The sequence below is a fragment of the Euleptes europaea genome, chromosome 4 (genome assembly GCF_029931775.1).
Source record: "Euleptes europaea isolate rEulEur1 chromosome 4, rEulEur1.hap1, whole genome shotgun sequence".
Lineage (NCBI taxonomy): Eukaryota > Metazoa > Chordata > Lepidosauria > Squamata > Sphaerodactylidae > Euleptes > Euleptes europaea.
The window spans coordinates 23,154,532-23,178,419 of NC_079315.1; the positions used below are offsets into that span (position 1 = coordinate 23,154,532).

Genomic DNA, 23,888 nt, shown 5'->3' on the forward strand with positions numbered 1-23,888 from the left:
ACATGGTAATAGCTTGGCAGGCAGCAGAAGGGCTAGTATTCCCAGTTCCACTATTTTTATTGATGGATTGATTGATTTGATTTGTACCCAGCTCTCCCCTGGCACACCCAGGCTTTTGATTCCCCCCTTCGAGCTCCAGTGGTGGATGTTTTACTTAATTGGCCTCTTCAAGGTAAGTTGTCAGGTTTTTGGGTTTTTGCTTTAAAATTATTCCCTCCTCTCAAAAAATCATAGAGAATTCCGGAATTGGTGTGAACCACCCCTTGGCCTGTCCCAAAACTGACTGCCTTGCAGTTTACCTGATTTTTTCAAAACAGACATTGCAGGTCACGTGTGCATTAAATCAATTCCAAAACCATGCGGACCCAGGGCAAAGCAAGGGCAAGAAAGCTTATGGCCAAGAGTGAGATAAATCGAAGACAGCTTCATGCTTGGGGAAAGGGCTTTGACTGCCAAGTCAAATATTAAATCAAAAATCATGACATATAGCAGAAATACTTTTGATAGGCTGGAAAATAATGCTTGTGTATGTACACACATGTGAGTGAGAGAGACCCTGAGTGACTCACAAATGATGATATAGCAAGCCAAATGAACAGCTAAGCCAATGGGGAAGAGGGCTTCTGTCCCTGTCCAGACTAGGTAAATTCAGCAGATTATTTATTTATTGACTTCATTTATACCCTGCTTTTCTCTCCCCTGGAGACCCAAAGGGACTTGCATTGTTCTCCTCTCCTCCATTTTATACCCACAACAACCCTGTGAGGTAGGTTAGGCTGAGAGTGCATAACTGACTCAAGGTCACCCTGTGAGATTCAGCTTTTCTCTACTCTCCAGGACAAGTTGCTCCTGCTGAAATCCCCTCTTCTATGAAACCATCAATAGCACAGGAACTCTGTCCTTTTTGTATCTAGTCAACATACATAATCAGGGACTCACAGAGGTTTTCCTTTGGTTTGTAGAAAGATCCCCCCATCTGTCCCTGGCTCCACTGTGTGGATATTCTGATCCACACACTATGGTCCAGTTCAGAATTCGATATACGATCTTCAGTTTCTGAACATTATTTTGAGGTCACAAGACACTTTTTTAAGAACTGCAAACAAATACTCCCCTCCCACTCCTTCCATGTCAGGAGACGTGTCTAGAAGAAAAATCCAGACCTTGGTTGTTCCAGTAAGTGAGGGACCAAGGCTAAATGGAGTCTCTCCCCTTCCCCACACTAATGGTACAGTATCCTGTCCTCTGCCCAGTCTCATACATACACATCCCCTTTTTGCGGGAGACACAGATAATGTAACAGTTAAAATGTTGGACTAGGATCTGGGAGACCCAGGTTCAAATCCCCACTTCAAATCCCTTGGGCCAGTCACTCTCTCTCAGCCTAACTTACCTCACAGGGTTGCTGCTGTAGGGGAGAAAGAGAAGGAGGAGAAGGAGAAGGAGAAGAAGAAGAGTTGGTTTTTATATGCCGACTTTTTTCTACCAGTTAAGGGAGACACAAACCAGCTTACAATCACCGTCCCTTCCCCTCCCCACAACAGACACCCTGTGAGGTAGGTGAGGCTGAGAGAGCTCTAACAGAGCTGAAACTTGCCCAAGGTCACACAGATGGCTTCGTGTTTAGGAGTGGGGAAACAAACCCAGTTCACCAGATTAGCCTCCACCGCTCATGTGGAGGAGAGGGGAATCAAGCCCGGTTCTCCAGATCAAACTGCACCGCTCCAAACCACTGCTCTTAACCACTACACCATGCTGGCTCTCAGCGGAAGAGGGGTGAACAATGTCATAAGCCACCTTGGGATTACATTGGGAAGGGTACAATTAAAAAAAAAAATTCCTGTTTTATCCCAGCCATACTGAATAAGAAGTTAGGTTTTATTCCCCCCCTTTATAACCTTGATTTTTCCTCCAAAAAATTTTTCCAGGCCAAGTTTCCCTCAAGTCTCTTCCCCCCAAGTTGGAGCATGCCCCTTGACTGGTTCATCCAATTGTTAGTTCCATGTGCGGGTGTTAACTGTTGGCTTTAGTGCATGGCCCTTCCAAACCTATAGTTTCATTTCAGCTACCCTTCAGCTTCTGTGCCTCCAGACGCTCCCTGTCCCTCTTCCTCACTTACCAACTCTATTCAATTATCTCCCACCTACAAGACGCATTTAAAAACAACCCTTGTGACATTAAGCGTGGAATTTGCAGGCTGCGACACAGCTCATTTGTTCTGGGTGCTGTATCCTCTCCTCTTACCCTTTGCCTTTTTTCAAACAAATAATTAAATTTTTCAGAACAGGGAGTGTAACAAATGCAATGCCTGTGCTCACAGCTAATACAATTAATGGGATCTTGATCTCTAGGGGTTTGGTCACAGATCTGACTCAAAACACTTATTAAAAGTCTGGAGAGGAAAAGTGCCAGTACACAGGAGGAAACCAGCTTTGCCAAAGTTGTATAGCTCATCAACGGCAAAGTGATACATTTCTTAGGGCATATTGTGATGAAAACAGACTTACACCTAGACAGGGTTGTTGGGGGGCGGTGGCTTTTATGGTTATTACAAACAAAAACCACACTTGAAGAAGCCTTTGTTATCTATCACATTCTTTCTCTATTAAAGCCCCTTTCTCACATTACCACCATTACTGCATGAAAAGCAACGTAGCACAGATTGTATCGGTAGACATGTGTGTGTGTGTGGGGGGGTTGCTTTGATTTCTGGCCACCCCAGCATTTCCCTTAGTTGCTAGGCAAGGAGATGCTGGCATAGGAAGAAGCCACGGCATGTGCCATGCTACGTATGCCTGGGGCTTCTCCTATCGCCTTTGCACAGTGGGAAGGAGCTCACTGCAGAGGCTTCTGTGCTGTATCGGTCAAGGCAGACAACACCCAGCGCAGTCACTCAACAGCAGCATAGCAGACGTGGCACTTGGAGCCAGTTCTCCACCCAATGGAACTTAATGCCTTAAATGCTTAGGGCTGTTTAGCTTGGAAAGAGGGCTGTTAAGGGGAGACGTGATAGAGGTCTACAAAATTAAGCATGGTATGGAGTGAGAAGCTTTTCTACCTCTCTCATAATACCAGAACGCGGGGTCATCTGCTGAAGCTGGAGGGTGAGAGATTCAAAACAGATAAAAGGGAGTATTTCTTCACACAACGCATAGTTAAATTGTGGAACTCCCTGCCCCAGAATGTAGTGATGGCTGCCAACTTGGAAGGCCTTAAGAGGGGAGTGGACATGTTCATGGAGGAGAGGGGTATTCATGGCTGCTTGTCAAATACTAGTCATGATGCATACCTATTCTCTCCAGGATCAGAGAAGCATGCCTTTTATATTAGGTGCTGTGGAACACAGGCAGGATGGTGCTGCTGCAGTGGTCTTGTTTGTGGGCTTCCTAGAGGCACCTGATTGGCCACTGTGTGAACAGACTGCTGGACTTGATGGGCCTTGGTCTGATCTAGCAGGGCTTTTCTTATATTCTTATGTTCTTATGGAACGAGGCAAGCCCCAAGGCACTGATAGCACTATTGGGGCTCAGTTGGCTCCCAGTGGGTCTGGCCAAATATTAATCTGTATCTCTCTTTTCCCTTTACATTTGCTGGCACATCAACATTTTCATAGGTAGATGCATCCAGGCCAAAAAAATAAATAAAAAGGTTTATTTTTATTATCTGGTCAAAATAATATGACAAGATAACCTTAGGCAAGAAAAAAAAGGGAGGGGGAGACCCAACCTAAAGACAAAGCTGGGTACCCAAAGGCTGGGTGAAAAACAACTCAATTATACTATGAAATATATTTATTATAAAGCGCTCATGCAGATGTTAAAAACAAGCCTATATGGCAAAAAAGACAAGGTTGATAGTCTAAAACCACACGCCAAACACATTTCAGCCCTCAGCCTTCATCAGTGGTCTAATGAAACATCTTATGCACACATACACATTAATCAACAGATAAAACAATTTTGTAACAGCTGTCTATTTGGTTGATAATGTTATGCACACCTTATACCGTATATACCCATGTATAAGCCGACCCGCGTATAAGCCGAGGTGCCTAATTTCTCCCCAAAAATGGGGAAAAATTAGGCACCCGCGTATAAGCCGAGGGTCGGCTTATAACCCCTCCCCCCCGCAGGCTTACCTGACAGGGCTCTCCAGCGGCGAGGGTCCGGCGGCGGCACGGCCCGGGGGGGCCTGGGCAGCCTTCCTGCGGCTGCGGGAGTCTGCCCCAGGCCACTCCTGGCGGGAGGAAGCGGCGGCGAGGCCCAGGGGGACCCGGAGCAGCCTTCCTGCGGCTGCAGGAGGCTGCCCAAGGCCCCTCCCGCCCGGGAAAAATGGCGGCGGGGGCCGGGGCAGCCTTCCTGCGGCTGCAGGAGGCTTCCCATGGCCCCTCCCGCCCGGGAAAAATGGCGGCGGGGGGCAGGGGGGCCTTGGGCAGCCATCCTGCGGCTGCAGGAGGCTGCCCAAGGCCCCTCCCACCCGGGAAAAATGGCGGCGGGGGCCGGGGCAGCCTTCCTGCGGCTGCAGGAGGCTTCCCATGGCCCCTCCCGCCCGAAAAAAATGGCGGCGGGGGGCGGGGGGGGCCTTGGGTAGCCATCCTGCGGCTGCAGGAGGCTGCCCAAGGCCACTCCCGCCTGAAAAAAATGGCGGCGGGGGGCAGGGGGGCCTTGGGCAGCCATCCTGCGGCTGCAGGAGGCTGCCCAAGGCCCCTCCCACCCGGGAAAAATGGCGGCGGGGGCCGGGGCAGCCTTCCTGCGGCTGCAGGAGGCTTCCCATGGCCCCTCCCGCCCGAAAAAAATGGCGGCGGGGGGCGGGGGGGGCCTTGGGTAGCCATCCTGCGGCTGCAGGAGGCTGCCCAAGGCCCCTCCCGCCTGAAAAAAATGGCGGCGGGGGGCGGGGGGGGCCTTGGGCAGCCATCCTGAGGCTGCAGGAGGCTTCCCATGGCCCCTCCCGCCCGGGAAAAATGGCGGCGGGGGCGGCGGGGGCCGGGGCAGCCTTCCTGCGGCTGCAGGAGGCTGCCCAAGGCCCCTCCCACCCGGGAAAAATGGTTTTAGACTATCAACCTTGTTATAAAATATTGTCGAAGGCTTTCACGGTCAGAGTTCATTGGTTCTCGTAGCTTATCCGGGCTATGTAACCGTGGTCTTGGTATTTTCTTTCCTGACGTTTCGCCAGCAGCTGTGGCCGGCATCTTCAGAGGAGTAACACTGAAGGACAGTGTCTCTCTCTCAACCTTGTATTTGTTGCCAAATAGGCTTGTTCTTAATATCTGCATGTGTGTGTGTGTGTAACGTGCCTTCAAGTCGCAGCTTACTTATGGCGACCCCTTTTGGGGTTTATGGCAAGACACTAACAGAGGTGGTTTGCCAGTGCCTTCCTCTGCACAGCAACCCTGGTATTCCTTGGTGGTCTCCCATCCAAATACTAACCAGGGTTGACCCTGCTTAGCTTCTGAGATCTGACGAGATCAGGCTAGCCTGGGCCATCCAGGTCAGGGCAATATCTGCATAAGCGTTTTATAATAAACATATTTCATAGTGTAATTGAGTTCTTTTCCACCCAACCTTTGGGTACCCAGATACCCTTAAGCATACAGGATGGCTGTTAGGCTCGGGTCACGGAGATCTGATATGAAAACCTCTCCAAGTTATCACTGGTTGGGCATCCGCCAAATCTCATCCTAACCTACCCCACATTAGTATAGTGTTGGTATAAACATGGGATAACCCATGTGGTAGATGGATCTGTAGGCAAGCAGACAGATTGTCTATTCGCTAGGCTGTTTCTGATATCATATCTATGGGTGCACACCTCTTGTTCTAGTGTCTGAGAGAAGGTATCATTGTAACATGAAAACCACACATACCGTTACTTGCAAGAAGAGAGCATGGTGCAGGGTAAGACAACCAACAAAAGAAAAGACAGATCTCAGTAGCAGTTACTTGCAGTACCATTATATCACATTGTGTGGAGGTGGGGTGACACCTATGTCATTGAAACATAACCTAAGAACCTACCCTCAGAACTTCCCTAAGAACCTACCTATCAACTTCATCTGCAAACCTTCCATTCTAGAGAGTACAACTCTCTATACTGTGCGTCCCCCCCACCCCACGAATGCCCAGTCACCCAACCACAAGATGGTGGGTTACTCTAACAGTGGATGGCCTCTGAACACAGTGAGCAAAAATCTTGTTTTCTTGGTTCGTGTACCTCTTGTTGGGTTTCAGGCACCTGGAGTCTCAAGTGGCGCCACTTTCTCCTTGCTATGAGTTCTTTGTGGCTCTCAGGCCTGGCAGGTTCTTCTCCTCTAACCCCAGTACCATTTAGGTAATATCTATCTATAAATAAATAAAAGCAATTTCCTCATCCGCTTAATGTGCCCTTTATTAAAAGGAAAAGGCCAAAGAACGGATGAGTGACCATGACGAAAGTGTGGCAAAATCTGACACCTTGGATGGTTTTTCAATGCCATTCAAAGTATGTCTTTATGCTCATGTCCTTAAAGACCTCTATTAAAAATTAATCCCCCCATTGCCACGGCAGTTGAAAGCCTCCATTTTTCAATTCAGTATTTGAAAAACAGTGGGTTTTTTTTTGAATGGATGAATTTGGGATTAACTAGCATACACATCAGAGCTTTCTCTCTCAAAAGAGGATGTTGTTGCTGCAACAATTGGGATAAAAGTGAAACAAAGAAACCTGAATGCAATCTGCTCATTATCAACTCTAAACAGGACTGGGATTATCATCTAGAATGGAAAACAAAAAGTTTCCAGCTTCCTTCATCAACCGCCGTACATTTTCTTCAGTAGTGAAACATTTGGCACCTGTTATTAACATTCAATATCTATTTCAATGGCTAGAAGAAAAACTGTAATTATCATCTTACAATATTACAATGGTACCTAGAATCAGGCTGGAGACATTGTGCAAACATATATCTCTTTTATACCAGATCAACTGTCATGGCTTCCTTCCAAGAATCCCTGGAGCATTTTATTTTTTTTAAAAAAAATATGTAGCCCACAAGTCTCAGCGTAGATGTCTCTTGAAGAATTACATTTTGTTGAGGTACATAAAATTCTCTGCTTGAGAGCCTCAATTTACAGCTACAATTCACAGCATTTTCAGGGGAAGGGAAATTCTGTTAAACAAGTTTAATTCTGCAGTGGTCACAGCAAAATTACTAAGCATTTATTTACCTAACACTTATAGAAGGGACATAGCTTAGTGGCAGAGCATCTGCTTGGCCATACAGAAGTCTGTAGGTTCAATCCCTGCCATCTCCAGTTTAAAAGAAAGGATCCAGCAGTAGGAAATACAAAAGATCTTTACCTGAGACTGTGAACAGCTGCTACCAGTCAGAGCAGACTGATCCAATATAAGGGGGCTTCCAGATTTATTCTGATTCTGATTGACCACTTCATTCAGAGCACATCAAGACCTATAAGCAACTATCTCTATTCCTCTAATGAAAACGAAAATGGACTTTTGCAATCATTCACACTAAATGGACAGCATGGGAGTATAAAGGCTGGATGGGAGGGAAGGCAGCATGATATAACCTAATCTCATCAAATCTTGGAAGCCAAACAGGGCCAGTACTTGGAAGAGAAACCTCCATGGAAAACTGCAGAGAAAGGCAATGGCAAACCACCTCTGCTTCTCACCTGCCTTGAAAGCCCCTTGCTGAGGTTGCCATAAGTTGGCACACATAAAGGTTGGATAAGCGGCTACACAATGATTAGTCTGGCAAAAGCAACAGGAGACGGGAGTATTAATGCTGCATGGCGCTTTTCATCAGATTAGTCCTTGAGGTTGCTGTGCCCGTTCCAACAGGCATGGATAGCTTGATTTGCACTTCCTCTCTCCACGCTAAACATTCTCCCAAGACAGGTGCCTTTACATCTGCCTCCTACAGACACGACCTGGAGAGAGGAAGTACCAAATCACTCATGCTTCCCATCTCCTCCTGAAACACCCAAAGCAACTCAGAGAGGTGGCTTCAAGTTCAACTAATATGGTGTGGCCCCTTAGTCAATGATGTGCCAATAAGAAACGGCTGAAAACCACGGCTTTCTCCTTCCTCTAATAAGAGATTAGGGGAGTTATTTGGGGAGGCCCACAAAAGCTCTTACCTTTTGCAAATAAAGCACACTTCCCTTCAGCACAGCATAAAAGGTCTTCCAGCCTCTCTTTCCACGTGGAGCTAAGGAAACAAAACACAAAAAGCTGTGTAACTAAAGAACTAAAGGCTGTGCTCGGCCTGGGCCCATCAGAAGCATCTCTCCTGAATAATGGATAGTTTAAACCTAAAAGAGTGCAGGGAGGCAAGCAAGCAGCAGTACATAAACCTTGTTTGCTTACTGCAGAGAGCAAGTGCTTTGCCCTTCTTGAACGGCAGGCTTGTAATATTTTTCCTTCCCGCCCAGCTGCTCCTCAGTTAGCCAGTGTTATTCTTCACCAAAACCACCTCTGCTCCAACCAGAGCCAAGTAAAGGTATTTGGAGGTGGGTGGGGCATACAGTAATTGAATGTGGGAAAAGCCATCTGGCCTATCCCAAAGGACTAGTGTAGCAAGACAAGAAAGACATATTGGGTAATCCCGCCTTGAGTCTCAGTGAGAAATAAACAAAATTAATACATAACTGAATAAAGACACACTCAAGCACATTTAGGGTTGCCAGCCTCCAGGTACTAGCCAGAGATCTCCTGCTATTACAGTTGACCTCCAGCTGATAGAGATTAGTTCACCTGGCGAAAATGGCAGCTTTGGCAATTGGACTCTATGGCATTGAAGTCCCTCCCCTCCCCAAACCCCGCCCTCCTCAGGCTTCGCCCCCAAAACCTCCCGCCGGTAGTGAAGAGGGACATGGCAATCTTAAGCACACTCCAAACAGGGGGTGTAAGAGTATGCCAGTAATAAAATCCTAATAGTAAAGAGTCTGGTCTAGGACAGGAAAACCTATCTCCTAACCAATTTTCAGATAACTCTAGTGGGAATGGGGGGAAAAACCTGGGCAAGATAAATGGGCCAGGAGAGAAATGGCAAAGACTGGTGGTGAGAGAGCAAAAGCATCCGAAGGGAGAGTTTTCCTGTTAGATTGATCTGGATCTGGGGAAGTTCCTCCTTGGCAACCCTCACCGGGTGAATGTGCCCTCCATCCCCTCCCTCCAGTCTATGGGAAAGCTGAACAGAAGGCCCATCACTCCCTCCTTGCCTCTGGAAGCCCCTCCCTCACAGCGGCATGCAGAGACCCACACCAGTTCCCTTCTGTCGAAAGGCACTCACTCTTCTTTCCGTCCATGTCGGCATGGATTTTACGTGTCAGGAATCCAGATTTGTAAACAGCAGCATTGGGGTCGTGAGGAATGTCGAGGAACGGATTATTGGAATTGCCAATGCGATTGCCGGCCTTTGACTGGTTTGTGTTGTCCTTCTCATCAGTACCATCAGAGGGGGATTTTTTCTTTTCTTCATCATCTCTAGAGAAAATTGGGGGGGGGGGAGAGAAAACGGCCTAAACGTAAGCCTAAACGTACACCTGGATTTACCAGGTGTACGTTTAGGCTTACAAGCTTTTAGGCTTACAAGAAATAATGAAAGGAGCAAGGTTTTCTTCTTATGTCCCTACACCAAATAAGTGGAGTGACACTTGGGGCTGGTTCACATGCAACAAAATGCACATAGCAACCACAAGGACTTCGGTTCAGATCATCATGTGCTTGGAATTCCATAATGAGGACTCAATTCTCATCCACGCAGGGCCTGATTAGGTTCTGGACCATGGATTTGAGGAGAAGAGGCTTAAACTCCCCCCTTCCCGCATCATCTTCCTGAGTTAGCTGCTATTTGCCCCAAGGGCAACTTATGCGTGGCCAATAGTAGTTGTAAGTTTTTCCAGTGGGGCAAACAGTAGCTACCCAGGGCCATTTTAGGTAAGAAAAATGGTACATGGGGTGGGGGGGAGACTTCAGCCCCCACATGCCTGGGAATTTAAGCTCCCAGCACAGAACTTCCAAAACATGAACACATGAAGCTGCCTTATACTGAATCAGACCCTTGGTCCATCAAAGTCAGTATTGTCTACTCAGACCTGCAGTGGCTCTCCAGGGTCTCAGGAAGAGGTCTGTCCAAAGTCCACGTGGAAGAATACAGACTTTGTAAAGTGTGAATTATCCCCCAGTTATTTCAGCGATTTTACATTCCATCCTGTGGTCCAAAATGAACAAAGTTATTAAAGTATGCCTAATTTTAAACTGCAAAGAAATCATATTTGTTTTGGTGGGAAGATATTTATACTTAGGCATATGAATCAAAATTGAAACCTTTGTGCCCTGGGAATGAAATTTTGTATCTGTCAACTTCAACTGCCACATTTCACACTCCCAAGAGAATGACAGGGGGCTTAACCATGTAATTGGGAGGTTTAGATCTAGGCTGTGTGTATTCTGCATCTTCAAAATATGCATAAACATGGAATCCAATATCAGGGGCACGTTAAGGATTTAATCCTTCAGTTTAAAATAAAAAGAGAGAAGAGATAAATGTAAGCATCCAAAGGTTGAGAACAGCTGCCTTCTTGGTATCATGTGGACATTTTGGGTAAAGGTTCACAGATTCCAGACTATGTACTGCCCCCATCCATGTTCAACAGGGATGGTTTTCTTTATTTTTAAACAAACTTGCCCCCCTTCTCTAAACAATAAAAGCCGCTTACAGATCAGTACAAAAAAAAATTACAGTGAACCACTAAAAACCACATTAAAATAAATACAGTTAAACAAAACAGTCGATATCAATCTAAATATTCTTTCCACCAAGCACATTTATCCTCACGAAAACGTCATTTGCAGTTCGACTAGAAAAAGCTCACTGAATCAAAACAGTTGTGCGTAACCTGGGGTAACCTGCAGTCGTCTTTGGGTAGATCATTCCACAGCTTGTGCACCATCAGCATGAACATCAGAGATCTAACCAAGGACAACTGACTCTCAAGATAAAAGTGAGTTCCCAACAAAAGTTGTTGAGCTGAGTGACATTTGTGAGGAGGTCTATACAGAAGAGGCAGACCTTGAAGCAGGAGGGTCCCAAGAGCAGTTCTCTGTTCTATGTTACTACATCACACCAGTCCTGTCTCCATTCCACATAATTCTCCTTACCTTGAACCAAGAAATTTACCTTCTCTCCTTATGGCATGTGCTCCTCCAATTTGAAGGCGTGGAAGTCTCTACCCATGCTCCCCTGCATTCCTACACACACACCCCTGCACATAATACTTAATGGAATGCTTTCTTTCTCACTTGCTTGCATTCTTTCTTTCTTGCTTGCTTCCTTCCAGCTCAAAACCTATTTCTTCCATGAAGGTTTTGGCTTAACCTGCCACCCTAACTGTATCCCCCCACTTGGTACCTTCTCTATTCCTCACTTGTTACCTTCTGCCTCTATTGTCTTCTTTCCCACCCCGTGAGAAAAAGATAAACCGTAAATTCCTCAGGGGCAGAGACCTGTATTTTGTTGATGAGACTCTCTTAACACTGATCATGTTAAAGAACCTGGGGGAAGAGGGGGAGAGACACAAACTAAACTGTCTCATGATGACAGCATTCTGTGAGCAGCAGCTTAGAATTCAATCAGAGAAGAAAAACCTAGCAAATAAAAGCAGAGATTGGCAACATTCCCCATGGTTGGTACTGCAACCAGAAAAGCAGCAAGATAAGGAGATTCTTAAAAAGGAACACCAAGTGTGTTTTGCGATCTTTGTAGACCATGCCACTTACTCTGAACATGGGAGACAATTTAAACCAGCTGTGATTAATACACAAAGAGTCATATTTCTGGTTTTCCTTGTGTGTGTTGAGAATACTAATTCAATTATGCTTAAAACTGAAGGTGCTGCCTGGGGAATCAGGCTTTGTATTACATAGTGAAATCTCATTACAGATGGGGAAACTGAGGCATAGTTCATACAAACATACAAATGTGCCAGTAAACCGGTGTTGTGCTACAGACTGCTGGTGGGGAGATCACAATACTGAATGACCAGCCTTTCAGAAGTTCCCCAACTAGAAGCTGTGAAGAAGGATTCTAGCATAACCTTCTCCCCAGCACGGCAGCTTTCTGTGTACAGGAGACCAGGTCAATCCTGCAGTCTTGGAGGCACAGTCCGTAAACAGGCGTATCACCCCAACCTCTTGCATGAACGATTAGAGCGGCTAGAGGTCCAAAAGCATAAATTGTGAAACGGCCAAAAATCACGCAGCAGCTTTTTGCGTGCCATTTGACCAAGGACGTATCAGCAAGGTTTAATCCTGCTGTAATCACAGCAGGCAATTTTAGAACTCTTGTTTAGAGCGCAGAGAAAAGAAAAGCAAGAGTTCCAGAGAGCCTCTCATCAGATTGATAGTCCTTTTTTATCCTGGATTTGTTGGCAATGCACCAGTTCAGTTCGTTCCAATATCACTGGAAGCACATCAACCAGGGAGCGCAAAGGGCTTTTTTTTTTTTAAATCAAAATGTAAGAGCCATCTGTTTCACCCATGGCAGCAGAGCATAATGTTTCCCATAAGGCCCAATCTAGGGCATAAGGGGAAAGAGGCCACAGTCGTATGAACACACAAAACTACTGTTATATCAGCCTAGTAGAGTCTACTCCATTGGGCTTAACCAAGGTCTTGGCCATCTTTCCCAGCTCTGCCACCTCAGCTCTTTCTTAGCTAGAGTTGCTAGGGACTGAAAACCATGAGCTTCTGAATGTCCTCTAGTACTGTCCCATGCACCATCCCCGTATGTCCTATGCTGCCAAGTGCACGAGCTACCACTGCAGGTAGCTTTTGACACAGCCAAATAAAAGCAGTGGATGTGTCCTCTTTTTTACACTGTGCTGAAATCAGTTACAGTCCAGCTCAAAATTAATGGAACTTGCTCGGGGAGAGCTATTTTCAGAATGTACCTTCTAGGGACAGCTTTCGTGGTGGCAATTCCGTCAGCTTAGGGATGCTGTGATAGATGAATAGTAATCAGCCTTATGCAAACTGTCCTTGATTCCAAACTGGGTTTTTAAGGATAAAAGTAGTCACTTATGTCAAGTTCTATCTGCTTACACTCTTTTTCTCAAGGCTCCCTCCCCACTCCCAATGAAGGAAGCTGTTCTACTTTCAAAATGTTAAGATGTTTACATAGTCATTCCAGAAGTGTCCTTGAATGTACAGTATCAGCATGATGCCAGACGCTCAAGTGGAATACGCTGAACAGGATCTCGCTATATAAACAACTGCATGTCTGAATCTGAGTATGATCACTGCTATATTTAAGCCCAGTATTGTCTGTTCTGACTGATAGCTGCTCTCCAAGATCTCATACAAACACTGTTCACCAATCTAAGATGTTTTCACTAGATATTCTGGGGATAGAACGTCCAATGATCAGCATGCACGAGCTCTACCACTGAGTTTATGAGCCCTTCCAAAACAAGAAAGATATTTCTCATGAAAACTGGATACTGCACCACTGACCACCCAAAGGTAGCTCTGACTCCACACAACCTCTTCACTGTGAAGAATAATCAAGTAGGAGTAATAGGTAGGGGACATGGTTTGCTTGCAAAAGGTCTTTGGTTTAATCTCGTGCACCTTCAGATAAATCAGGGGATGCTAACCTTGTTGAGCCTGTGGGCACTATTGGACTGTGAGTTCAGGTAGTGGGTGCTGTCACAAAATGGTGGTCATGTGGTGTACGGCTGACCACAAAACATCAGCTATGGAGTCAATTACAAAATGTTGAGGGGATGCAAGGCATGTGTCCTCCTGTGATGGAAGAAGCTATTTCTGAATTTAAAAAAATATATAACGCTGTGTAGTAGAACAAAAATAACCCACTTCTGGTTCAACCACAAACACTGAAAGCCAGTTCAGATTTCATAGCATTTTCCAGAAAAAAGACCAGGCACAGCTTGTGATTAGAGGTGAAGGCTGGGAGAGGGAGGTGGAAAAATGGAGGAGGGAGGAGAAACCCCTGTTCTCCTTTCTTGGTTACTTGGGCATCACCTTCTTTTTGTCTTTCATTTCCATGATGATCCCGTCAAGCTTTTCCCCAAAAAGATGGCTGCCCTGGAAGGGTAAGCTATCAACATCGACTTGGATAGATAGTGTGCTGCCCAAGTCCTTATCCATAGAGCTCGCCTCAAGCCGGAAGAGGCAGCCACTGATCTATCTGAAAAGGTCATTGAATCCAGGGTGGCATCTGCCATAAACATGACAGCTTTTAACACATGGTTAAGACCTTCTGCAACCCTCCTATTTTCCTGGGGAACCAGTTGGATTAACTTTCTGGTCCACACTATGTATGCTCTCACGAACAGAGCCACGGTGGTTGATGCCTGAATGGATAAGGTGGGGAGGCCGTTTTCTTTTTCCCGACGGGGATGATAGTTTTCTGTTAGAGGCGATAGCCTCTTGCTCGCTCTACTCCTCTGTGAACCCATGACAGTGGTCGCCAGAGGGTAAATTTTGATGCCTGAGAGACAGGAGCACGGCCATGTGATCTTTGTCTCCCAAAAGGAGCTCATCCACAACCTGCTCTTTGTGGGATGCCATTTTCTCCATGGTGAGAGAGACGGCAATCGAATAAGGTGGGGGTGGGGGAGAAAAGCTTGAAAAGGCTAAATAGAGGGTGGGAGGTGAAGGACAGTGGAAAGAACTAAGCTGTGGCTTAAATAGGATACGAATAAGGAAAAGTAAAGGAATAGGTAAGGTTTTGCTTCCCTAATACTCAAAAAACATTGCAGAGCTAACACTCTAGTTGCTTCTCTCTGAGGCAGAAGGAAAACTGGATCTTAGGGGGCGGTCCCAGCACAAGGGACAGGAAGAGGAAATTAGATCCTGCCTCCCTGAGCATGGGAAGGGAATCACCCACTGCTGAAGATGTCCTCCTCCTCAGAGCGAGAATGTCCGTCAGATTACCTTAAAGCAGTGTCATGGCTGCCATCAGTTCCAAGCAAATGAGGCAAGTCCTCAGTGCACCCCTTTCTCAGTTGCTGATTATATTACCTGGTACTTCCTAAAAAGGGAAAGCACTGCAGTCTACCCAGCTCAGCCCCTGGAGGAACAAGATGATTCTGCATGATTGCGGCTGCTGCTAAGTAGTCTTTTATGCAACTGAGGCTGGGGGCTCAGAAACCTGAGAAGACCATGAAGGGAGCTTTGCCTTGGGCACGGCAAGTCTGCCCTTTACGATCCTCTAGAGTGCATGCTGAAACCACATGATACCAAACGCAGGAACACACACGAATATGATATCAAATATTCCAATAATTCATCTGTTACCATCAACAGTATTAGGATAGTGCCCACCACTGTCATGTGACCTCAAACCTCTCAGGATTCCACATCAAGTTAAGTGGCACCTTTGAGCCAACCACTGTCTATTGGTGCAGACGTGGGTGCTTTTATATTGTGAAAGCCACCATAATCAAAGCACTGCCATACCCATACATTGGTATAAAAATGGACACAGCATCACTTAAAGTGACACTGGCTATCCTGCAAGCGCCTCCAAACAACAGGCAGAGTTCTCTGTGGTTACAAGGAGCATCAGCATTGCAAGGAAATCAAACAGGCAGGATGACAAAAGGAATGATTAAAGTGCCTTGGCACAGACTTGCCTCCTCATATTTGCCTTTGAATTCCAGTTGTTCACTTCCCCAGAACAGCCGAAGAGGGGGTACGCTAGGCCTTTCGCAACTAATTATCTTTAATATCAGCTCGTTGCCAAGCAATCCGTACTTAATCAAGGGACAAATGGTAGACAACCAGCCAACAGGAGGAAACCCAACCCGAGACAAGTTTCTGCTTCGCAGTTCCAATACAATATCCTCATGGATAAAAGGCAGAAATCTAAGCATGTGTTTTATTCATGCCACCATAGATTAACTGAGGATTTAATTTCTCTCTCAGAGATTAAGTTTCCTAGCCGAATAAAAATGTCTTCCACCCTTACAAGCAGCTTTTCATTGCTAACAACTCAGCTGGCTTCTTGGAGTAGAAGCAGGCATGTGGCTTGTGGGATAAAACAGAATTTGCCAACATGGCCTCCTGTTAAAAAGGTAAAGGTCCCCTGTGCAAGCACCGGGTCATTCTTGACCCATGGGGTGATGTCACATCCCATTTTCTAGGCAGACTTTGTTTACGGGGTGGTTTGCCAGTGCCTTCCCCAGTCATCTTCCCTTTACCCCCAGCAAGCTGGGTACTCATTTTACCGACCTCGGAAGGATGGAAGGCTTTGTCAAGCTTGAGCCGGCTACCTGAAACCAACTTCCGTCGGGATCGAACTCAAGTCGTGAGCAGAGCTTTGAACTGCAGTACTGCAGCTTACCTCTCTGCACCACGGGGCTCCTTCATTGCTTTTCATTTCTAACAACTCAGCTGGCTTCCTGGAGCAGGCATGTGGCTTGTGGGATAAAACAGAATTTGCCAACATGGCCTCCTGTTACAAAAGGGTTTATCCACCACTTCATGGGCAGGCTACAGTGACCAGAGGCCCACAAGTCATCACCCTCTCCCACTGTGCAAAGTCAGAGGGGTTTTAAGTTCCATTCACCTAGTCCACCAAGACATGAATACTTTTGTAGAGCAGTAATTCCCAATAGGCTGCAAGAACACACACTGGAGTATCAAAAGGAAGACCAGAAAGTAAGGAGGCATTTCTGCCCAGTGGAGCAGAGAGTTTCCACGCAGCATCATTCCCACCACCCGCCCCCCCAAGGAAAGGGCAATTACATCATCCATAAGGAAAGGAGTTGGGCTACATCAAGGTTCCAAAATACAGTCTGAGCTACAGTTAACAGGTGTGGTGAAATCTAAAAAGCATCACTATTTCTTGGAACGTATTCTCACCCCGGGTGAATGGGAAGGGGGAAGGCAGGATGACAGGGGACAATATTTGTCAGATTAATCCACAATTGCAAGGAGAGGACCTGCCCCTTGTTCTCAAGAGCTGCTCAGGAATATCTGTTTTTTAAGCATAAGAAGGTATTGTATCTCCAGTGCTAAACAGACAATAAACCTTTAGGCCAGCTATCAAAAATTTGGGGAACTCAGTTTGCAGTGTTCAAAGAATTTTGTATGTATTATTTCAGTGATCCTTACAACCCTATTGAGTCAATCCATCTCACGTGAACACATGAAGCTGCCTTATACTGAACTAGACCCTTGGTCCATCAAAGTCAGTATTGTCTACTCAGACCGGCAGTGGCTCTCCAGGGTGTGCTGCCAGCATACCAAATGGGATACCATGAAAGGAAAAATTTAACAAAAATCAGGCTACTATGAGGTAGTCTGATAAAGCAAATGGGAAGAGAGGGCAGAGATTGAGCAGACGATGGCTTGCCTATCTGGTGAAGCCATGGCAGATGTAAGACATCTCTTAGGGAAACTAGCTTAGCAGGTCTACTCAGAAGTAAGTCCTGCTTCTGGACAATGGGGTTTCCTCCCAGGAAAACTGTTGTTAGGATTGGCGCCTTAGCTGCCATGCTACACTAACTGTGCTTATTAGATGTTTCTTTGTATGGAGTGCTATTGAGTTATACTGTGTAATCCGCTCTGAGTCTCAGCGAGGAAGGCAGACTATACAGTAAATAAATCCTAAGTAAAGTTATACTCTTCTAAATCCACTGCAGTCAATGGGCTTAGAAGGACATGGCTCTTCTTAGGATTGTACTGTAGGCCTCCTGACTTAATGAAGGCTGCCTAATAAATAGTTGCCCAATAGCAGTGCTTGGTGGATTGCTGAGTTGGACTTCTATAAATTCAGGAATCTGTTCTGTGTGTTGCCTGCATACCAAATGGGATACCAGAAAAGGAATAATTTAACAAAAATCTCATTAATTCCACATAATATACTTACACTGCCCATTCAAGCTTCTCATTTTTGATTGAATTGTAGAGAGCCTGTAAAGGGAAAGCAAGAAGAAATTACTGTTTGTAGCTTGACCATAGCTTTTTTTTTTTTTAATCTAAATGTCACAGGCAAGCTGCCTTTGATCACAAAGTCATCCATACATGGCAACACTAGCGAGGATAAAATTGTTAATCCAAAGAGAAGAAATAGTCATTGTTTTGGGCATTCTACCTGGAATTAACAAAGGACAAAGTAGAATTTCCTTTGAGGTGCTGTTCTAAACCAAAACAAAGATTTATTAATATAAAGGCTTTATCACATCAATAGGTAACTGGCAGTTCCAGAGTTGGCTCTTGCTCTTGATACTACCCATCAGTGTAGCTCCTGAATCCAAGTCACTTCCTTTACTGTGCTTCTCCAACAGCTTTCTGTTGGCCTCAGCTTCAGGTGAAGGGCCCTTTAGTCTCTTCTCCTTCTGCAGTGCAAACAGAAACGGAGGCCTTTGGATAAGGTCTCCCATCATAATAAATCTCCAGGAGTAAACAGCATCTAGAAAGGCAGCTATTCTAACAAAGCCTTTGGAGGGGCTGAAGAGCCCATCGCCTGCATCCAGTCTGGATAGGGTTGTCAGGTCCCTCTTCACCACTGGCGGGAGGTTTTTGGGGCGGAGCCTGAGGAGGGCGGGGTTTAGGGAGGGACTTCAATGCCATAAAGTCTAATTGCCAAAGTGGCTGGAGATCAGTTGCAATAGCAGATCTCTAGCTAGTACCTGGGGGTTGGCAACCCTAAGCCTGGAGTCCATATTGCATATTTAATTTTGAGGGTCAGTAACCAAAAGGACTAAACGAAAGAGGATATCCAGAAGTAGCCAGTCTCACAGCCATATTCCACCTGAGCAAAACATTTTGAGGGTGCCACCCCCCAAATAGGTAATACCAACAAAAGCCTGTACAGGTGGATTCTGTGTTGTGGCTCCCACCTTGTAGAATGGTCTGCTTGAGAACAGGAAGGCTCCCAAACATCTATCATTTCACAGAAGGTGCACAGCAGAAATGTTCAAGAGGGCATTATTATAAGGGGACTAGAACTGCAGTATAATGGAACAGCTCAGGAGGACACTTTTATAAAGTAATAGGATTGTAGTCTGCTGCAATGTTTATTGTATGTATCACTTTGTTTTTACTACACTGTCTTTTACCTTTGTAACCCACTTTCTGCATTGTGGTATGTCATGGCTTGAAAGTGTTTTGTTTGCACTGTTTTCTGATTCTGCAGTCATAGTCCTAAAAGGTAAAGGTCCCCTGTGCAAGCAGCGGGTCATTCCTGACCCATGGGGTGACGTCACATCCCGACGTTTACTAGGCAGACTCTGTTTTTTACAGGGTGGTTTGCTGAGATTGATGCAAAACAGGTACAGGTAAGTGGGGTACATTTTGGGGGAAGAGAAATGTTTAAAATTTATTTAGATATGCGTACTCTAATTTTCTCAATGGGGATCCAAAGCATTTTACAATATTGTTCTTCCTACCTCCATTAGGCTGAGAGTGATCGGCCCAAGGTCACGCAGCAAGCTGTCACAGCAGAGTGGAGATTCAGACCTGGGTCTCCCAGATCCTTGTCTGACATTCCAACCACTATACCACCTTGCCCATCAGAGGCACTCTGCCTTCTGGCACATCAACATCTGCAGAGGTGATGATAACTTTTCCCTGATCTAAAATGGCAAGTCTCTCTAATATACACACTTGCATGCACATCCCATGCCCAGCTTTATCAATCCTAATCTCACTGCAATACTCAGCCCCTCCTGGACTGTCCCTAGAGATCTTTATTTTGTTGTTTTGTTCTTCAGTTTAGTTATCTTTCACTGAATAGGATCACTGTAACACAATCATCACCAGGTTTTTAACATCTGTAGTGCACATTCCAAACCAAAGAAATCTGTACTCAAGCCTGTGAACATGTGCAAGCAAGATTGGGTGGCTTGAAGAACCACTGAGAATCAATTACCTTCCTAGTGATTCTGGGGTTTTGAAGAGAACGGTATACTAAGAGGAGTCCCAGAGCCCTGCAAGGGCATCATGAGTATTACACTTGGTCAGCCCTGAATCTTTCTAGTTAAAATTATATTCAAGAGCATAATGCAAAACAGCCTGGTGACAAGAGTCTTAAAAACAGACCATCATTTTTAATAACAAATCAGAAAACAACAAGATAAGGTTGCAACTATTAAGACAACCACATAATGAAAAGAATTTGGACTCTCCCCCCTCCCCAACACACACACCCAAACAGAATTATGTTTAGCTGTTTTCTCAATGCTTAAGTCCCATTGGACTTCATCACATCACAGAACGCTCAAGCAACTTTGATTTCAAAGAGATTTAAGTGTGTCTTAGTCTTGCATTCCCATGCGTCTTTCACAGCCCAGTAAAAAATCAGAACATCTTTTTACTGCAGGTCTGTAACAGCTTATGATCCACCAACATGAATGCAACATACCAGCCATGGACGATGGTCCACCTGGGACTTCAAAAATGAGGAAACCAGATATGCTTGTTGTCAGGATCTGACAAGTCATTTTATGTGGCCGTGGGCTGCTTTTAGTTTGAAGCTTGGTCTGCATGAATGATCACAATGGTTGAGAGCAAATCAAAACCTAGGGCCTTCATATTTAAAGAACCTCACATCAAACAATAATCATTTGATGTATCTTGTTCAGCCGTTTGTCCGACTTCATATAACCTAGTACAGGGGTGGGGAACCTCAGGCCCGGGGGCCATATGCGGCCCCCGAGGACATTTTTTGTGGCCCTCGGGAGCTCTGGAACCCTGCTGCAGAGGCGGGGCGCAGGCCGGCCCTCCCAGAGGGTGTTCCTGGCACCACGGCTTACAGCGGCGCTGCGGCGCCCTTTGGACTCCTCTCGCCAACTGTTGGCTGTTGAGCAGCGAGAGGGAGGGGGAAAGAGGCTGGCGGCTCCCGGCGACAGAGCATGAATGCAGGAGCCGATTGGGCTTGGGGGGGGGGCTTTTGTGGACTCTGGGGAGGAGAGGGCATGGAGACTGGGGCCCGGTCGCGCGGGGCTCTTTGCGCCGCCGGGTGTGTGTGGGCAGGGGAGGCTAGGGCCCGGTCGCGTGGGGCCAGCGGGTGTGTGTGTGTGGGGGCTTTTCTCTCTTTTGTTCCTCTTTTTCTGTCACTCTTTCTCCTTTCTCTCCCTCTTTCTCCCTCTTTTTCTGTCTCTGTCTTTGTCTCCCTCCGTCCTTTTCTTTCTTTCTCCCTCTCTCTCCATTTCTTTCTCCCTCCCTCCCTTTTCTTCTTTCTGTTTTCCTTCCTCCCTTACCAATCAACTGTGGGCTGCGCCTCCCTGGCACCTCGTTTGCTCGGGCCCACTGTTGGCTGCCCTTCCGCCTGGGAGGGGGGAGTGTGGGCACCCCGCAGGCCTTCTCTGTGTGGCCTCCCCTGGGGTTGCCAACCTCCAGGTGGTGGCTGGAGACCTGGCAACCCTCGCCTCTTTCCCCCCCCACCAGGAGATCTACACCTGGTATGGCCCCTGAATGATGTCATAAATGTGCAAATGGCCCTTGGCAGGAAAAAGGTTCCCCACCCCTGACCTAGTAGCATAAAAGTACAAAATACGACTACCGTATATACTCGCGTATAGGCCGAGTTTTTCAGCCCAAAAAAAGGGCTGAAAAATCCCAACTAGGCCTATACACGGGTCAATACAGTAGGTGGAGGGAGGGGGGCCCTCCTGCACCTCCTGCTGGGCCTCCTGCGCGCCGGGGGGGCACCGCTGCCGCCTCCAGCGCGCCTTCCCCTGGGCCAGGAGCGGCCTGCTGGGCCTCCTGTGCACCGAGGGGGGGCACCGCCTCCAACGCGCCTTCCCCCGGGCCAGGAGCGGCCTGATGGGCCTCCTGCGCGCCAGGGGGGGGCGCCGCTGCCGCCGCCTCCAGCTTGCCTTCCCCCGGGCCAGGAGCAGCCTGCACAGCCTCCTGCATGACGGGGGGGGGGGGGCGCCGCCGCTGCCGCCTCCAGCGTGCCTTCCCCCGGGCCAGGAGCGGCCTGCTGGGCCTCCTGCGTGCCGAGGGGGGGCGCCACTGCCTCCTCCAGCGCACCTTCCCTCGGGCCAGGAGTGGCCTGCGCAGCCTCCTGCGTGCCGAGGTGGGGCGCCACCGCCTCCTCCAGCGCACCTTCCCTCGGGCCAGGAGTGGCCTGCGCAGCCTCCTGCCCACCAGGGGAGGCGCCGCCGCCGCCACCAGCGTGCCTTCCCCCGGGCCAGGAGCGGCCTGCTGGGCCTCCTGCGTGCTGAGGGGGGCCGCCGCCTCCAGCGTGCCTTCCCCCGGGCCAGGAGCAGCCTGCTGGGCCTCCTGCGTGCCGAGGGGGGGCGCCACCACCTCCTCCAGCGCACCTTCCCTCGGGCCAGGAGTGGCCTGCGCAGCCTCCTGCCCACCGGGGGAGGCGCCGCCGCCGCCACCAGCGTGCCTTCCCCCGGGCCAGGAGCGGCCTGCTGGGCCTCCTGCGTGCCGAGGGGGGCCGCCGCCTCCAGCACACCTTCCCCCGGGCCAGGAGCGGCCTGCTGGGCCTCCTGTGCACCGGCGGGGGGGGGGCGCCGCCACCAGCTGATCGCCGCCTCTCCCGGTAAGTAGGGGGTTCAGGGGCTCTTCCCCCTCCCCCCCTATGGTGGCGCTGGGGTCAGGGTGGGTCTGGAGGGCCCGGGAGGCCGGACGGGAGGGCGACCCGGGGGTTGTATTAAGCCGACCCTCGGCTTATACACAGGTGCCTAATTTTCCCCATTTTGGGGTGAAATTAGGCACCTCGGCTTATACGCAGGTCGGCTTATAAGCGAGTATATACGGTATTTTCCTATTCCATTTACATCCAGTCTTTTTTTTCTATCATGGAAAACAAGGCAGCATAAATGGGGTCCCAGCCACTGACTCACTTCACACAGCTTGCTCCATCACGTGATATCCGATCGTACCTTGGGCTTAATGATACCTTAAGGAGCTCTCCAGGGTCTCAGGCAGAGGTCTTTCACATCACCTACTCGCCTAGCCCTTTAACTGGAGATGCCGAGGATTGAACCTGGGACCTTCTGCATGCCAAGCATGGTAGAGAAAGTAGGCATATAAAAACCAACTCTCCTTCTTCTTCCCCCACTTTTGATGCTCTCAGTACTGAGTGCTCAGCAACATATGCTCCATGATTTGCAAAAATGCTTGCATTTGTAGCATTCATAATTGAAAAAAGTTGCTAATATTTATTTGCTCCAACATTTTCTTCAATGGACCTCAGATTTAAGTGTCCCCTTCCGAGGTAGCCTCCCTTCCAAATATGAGCCAGGCCTAGACCATAGTAATTTGGCTGTAAGAGCTCAGTGAACTAGAGCTACCAAATATATAGCCGAGGCTATGGCTTTGCTCTAATATAAAATATAGCTGAAGGTCATATGAGCCTTTTATAATTTCTCTCATAAAATGTGACTGAATTTTACTGAACCAGTCTGAGTTGCATGCTAAAGATCTTCGTAAAAGGAGCTCAGAATTGGGAGGGGGGAACAGGTTTCATTTTCTTCTGAGTGCTGAGGGTCTCTCTACAACCAAGCAATAAGATGAAGTAACTTCAAAGTGAAATTTAAAGAGGCTTCCCCCATATATATGTATATACAGAGCCGGTACTATAGAGATATCATTGCTAATGATGCACGGATTCATGCACTCTACTTGCCGTTCACCTGTTTGACAACCTGAAACGCTGCCACTGTTATACCACCTTCAGCTCTTCTAATTACTGTTTACAGCGTTACAGTTGATTCTAGAAAGGATCGTTTCAATGGGAACTTAACTGAAGATCGAACATATTTTACTTGGTACTCATTTTTTGTGGAGAAGATCTTGAGGATACGTGTTTTACTTGGTACTCGTTTTTGTGGATAAGATCTTTGTAAACAAGACACACCACAACAAAAAACGAATCTGTATTTATTCTAACT

At 47.3% G+C, this 23,888-nt stretch overlaps 1 protein-coding gene across 2 annotated transcripts in view; it reads right to left on the reverse strand.

Moving 5' to 3' along the window:
* The window catches only part of PSD3 (pleckstrin and Sec7 domain containing 3), a 126,276-nt gene that overhangs the window by 15,369 nt on the left and 87,019 nt on the right, over positions 1 to 23,888 (reverse strand). For both annotated transcript variants that reach the window (XM_056847975.1, XM_056847976.1), the window contains 3 exons: positions 17,903 to 17,946; positions 9,293 to 9,486; positions 8,139 to 8,209 (listed from right to left, as the gene is read on the reverse strand). In XM_056847975.1, coding sequence (XP_056703953.1) covers positions 8,139 to 8,209; positions 9,293 to 9,486; positions 17,903 to 17,946 — 309 coding nt within the window. The remainder of the gene's footprint in view (positions 1 to 8,138; positions 8,210 to 9,292; positions 9,487 to 17,902; positions 17,947 to 23,888) is intronic.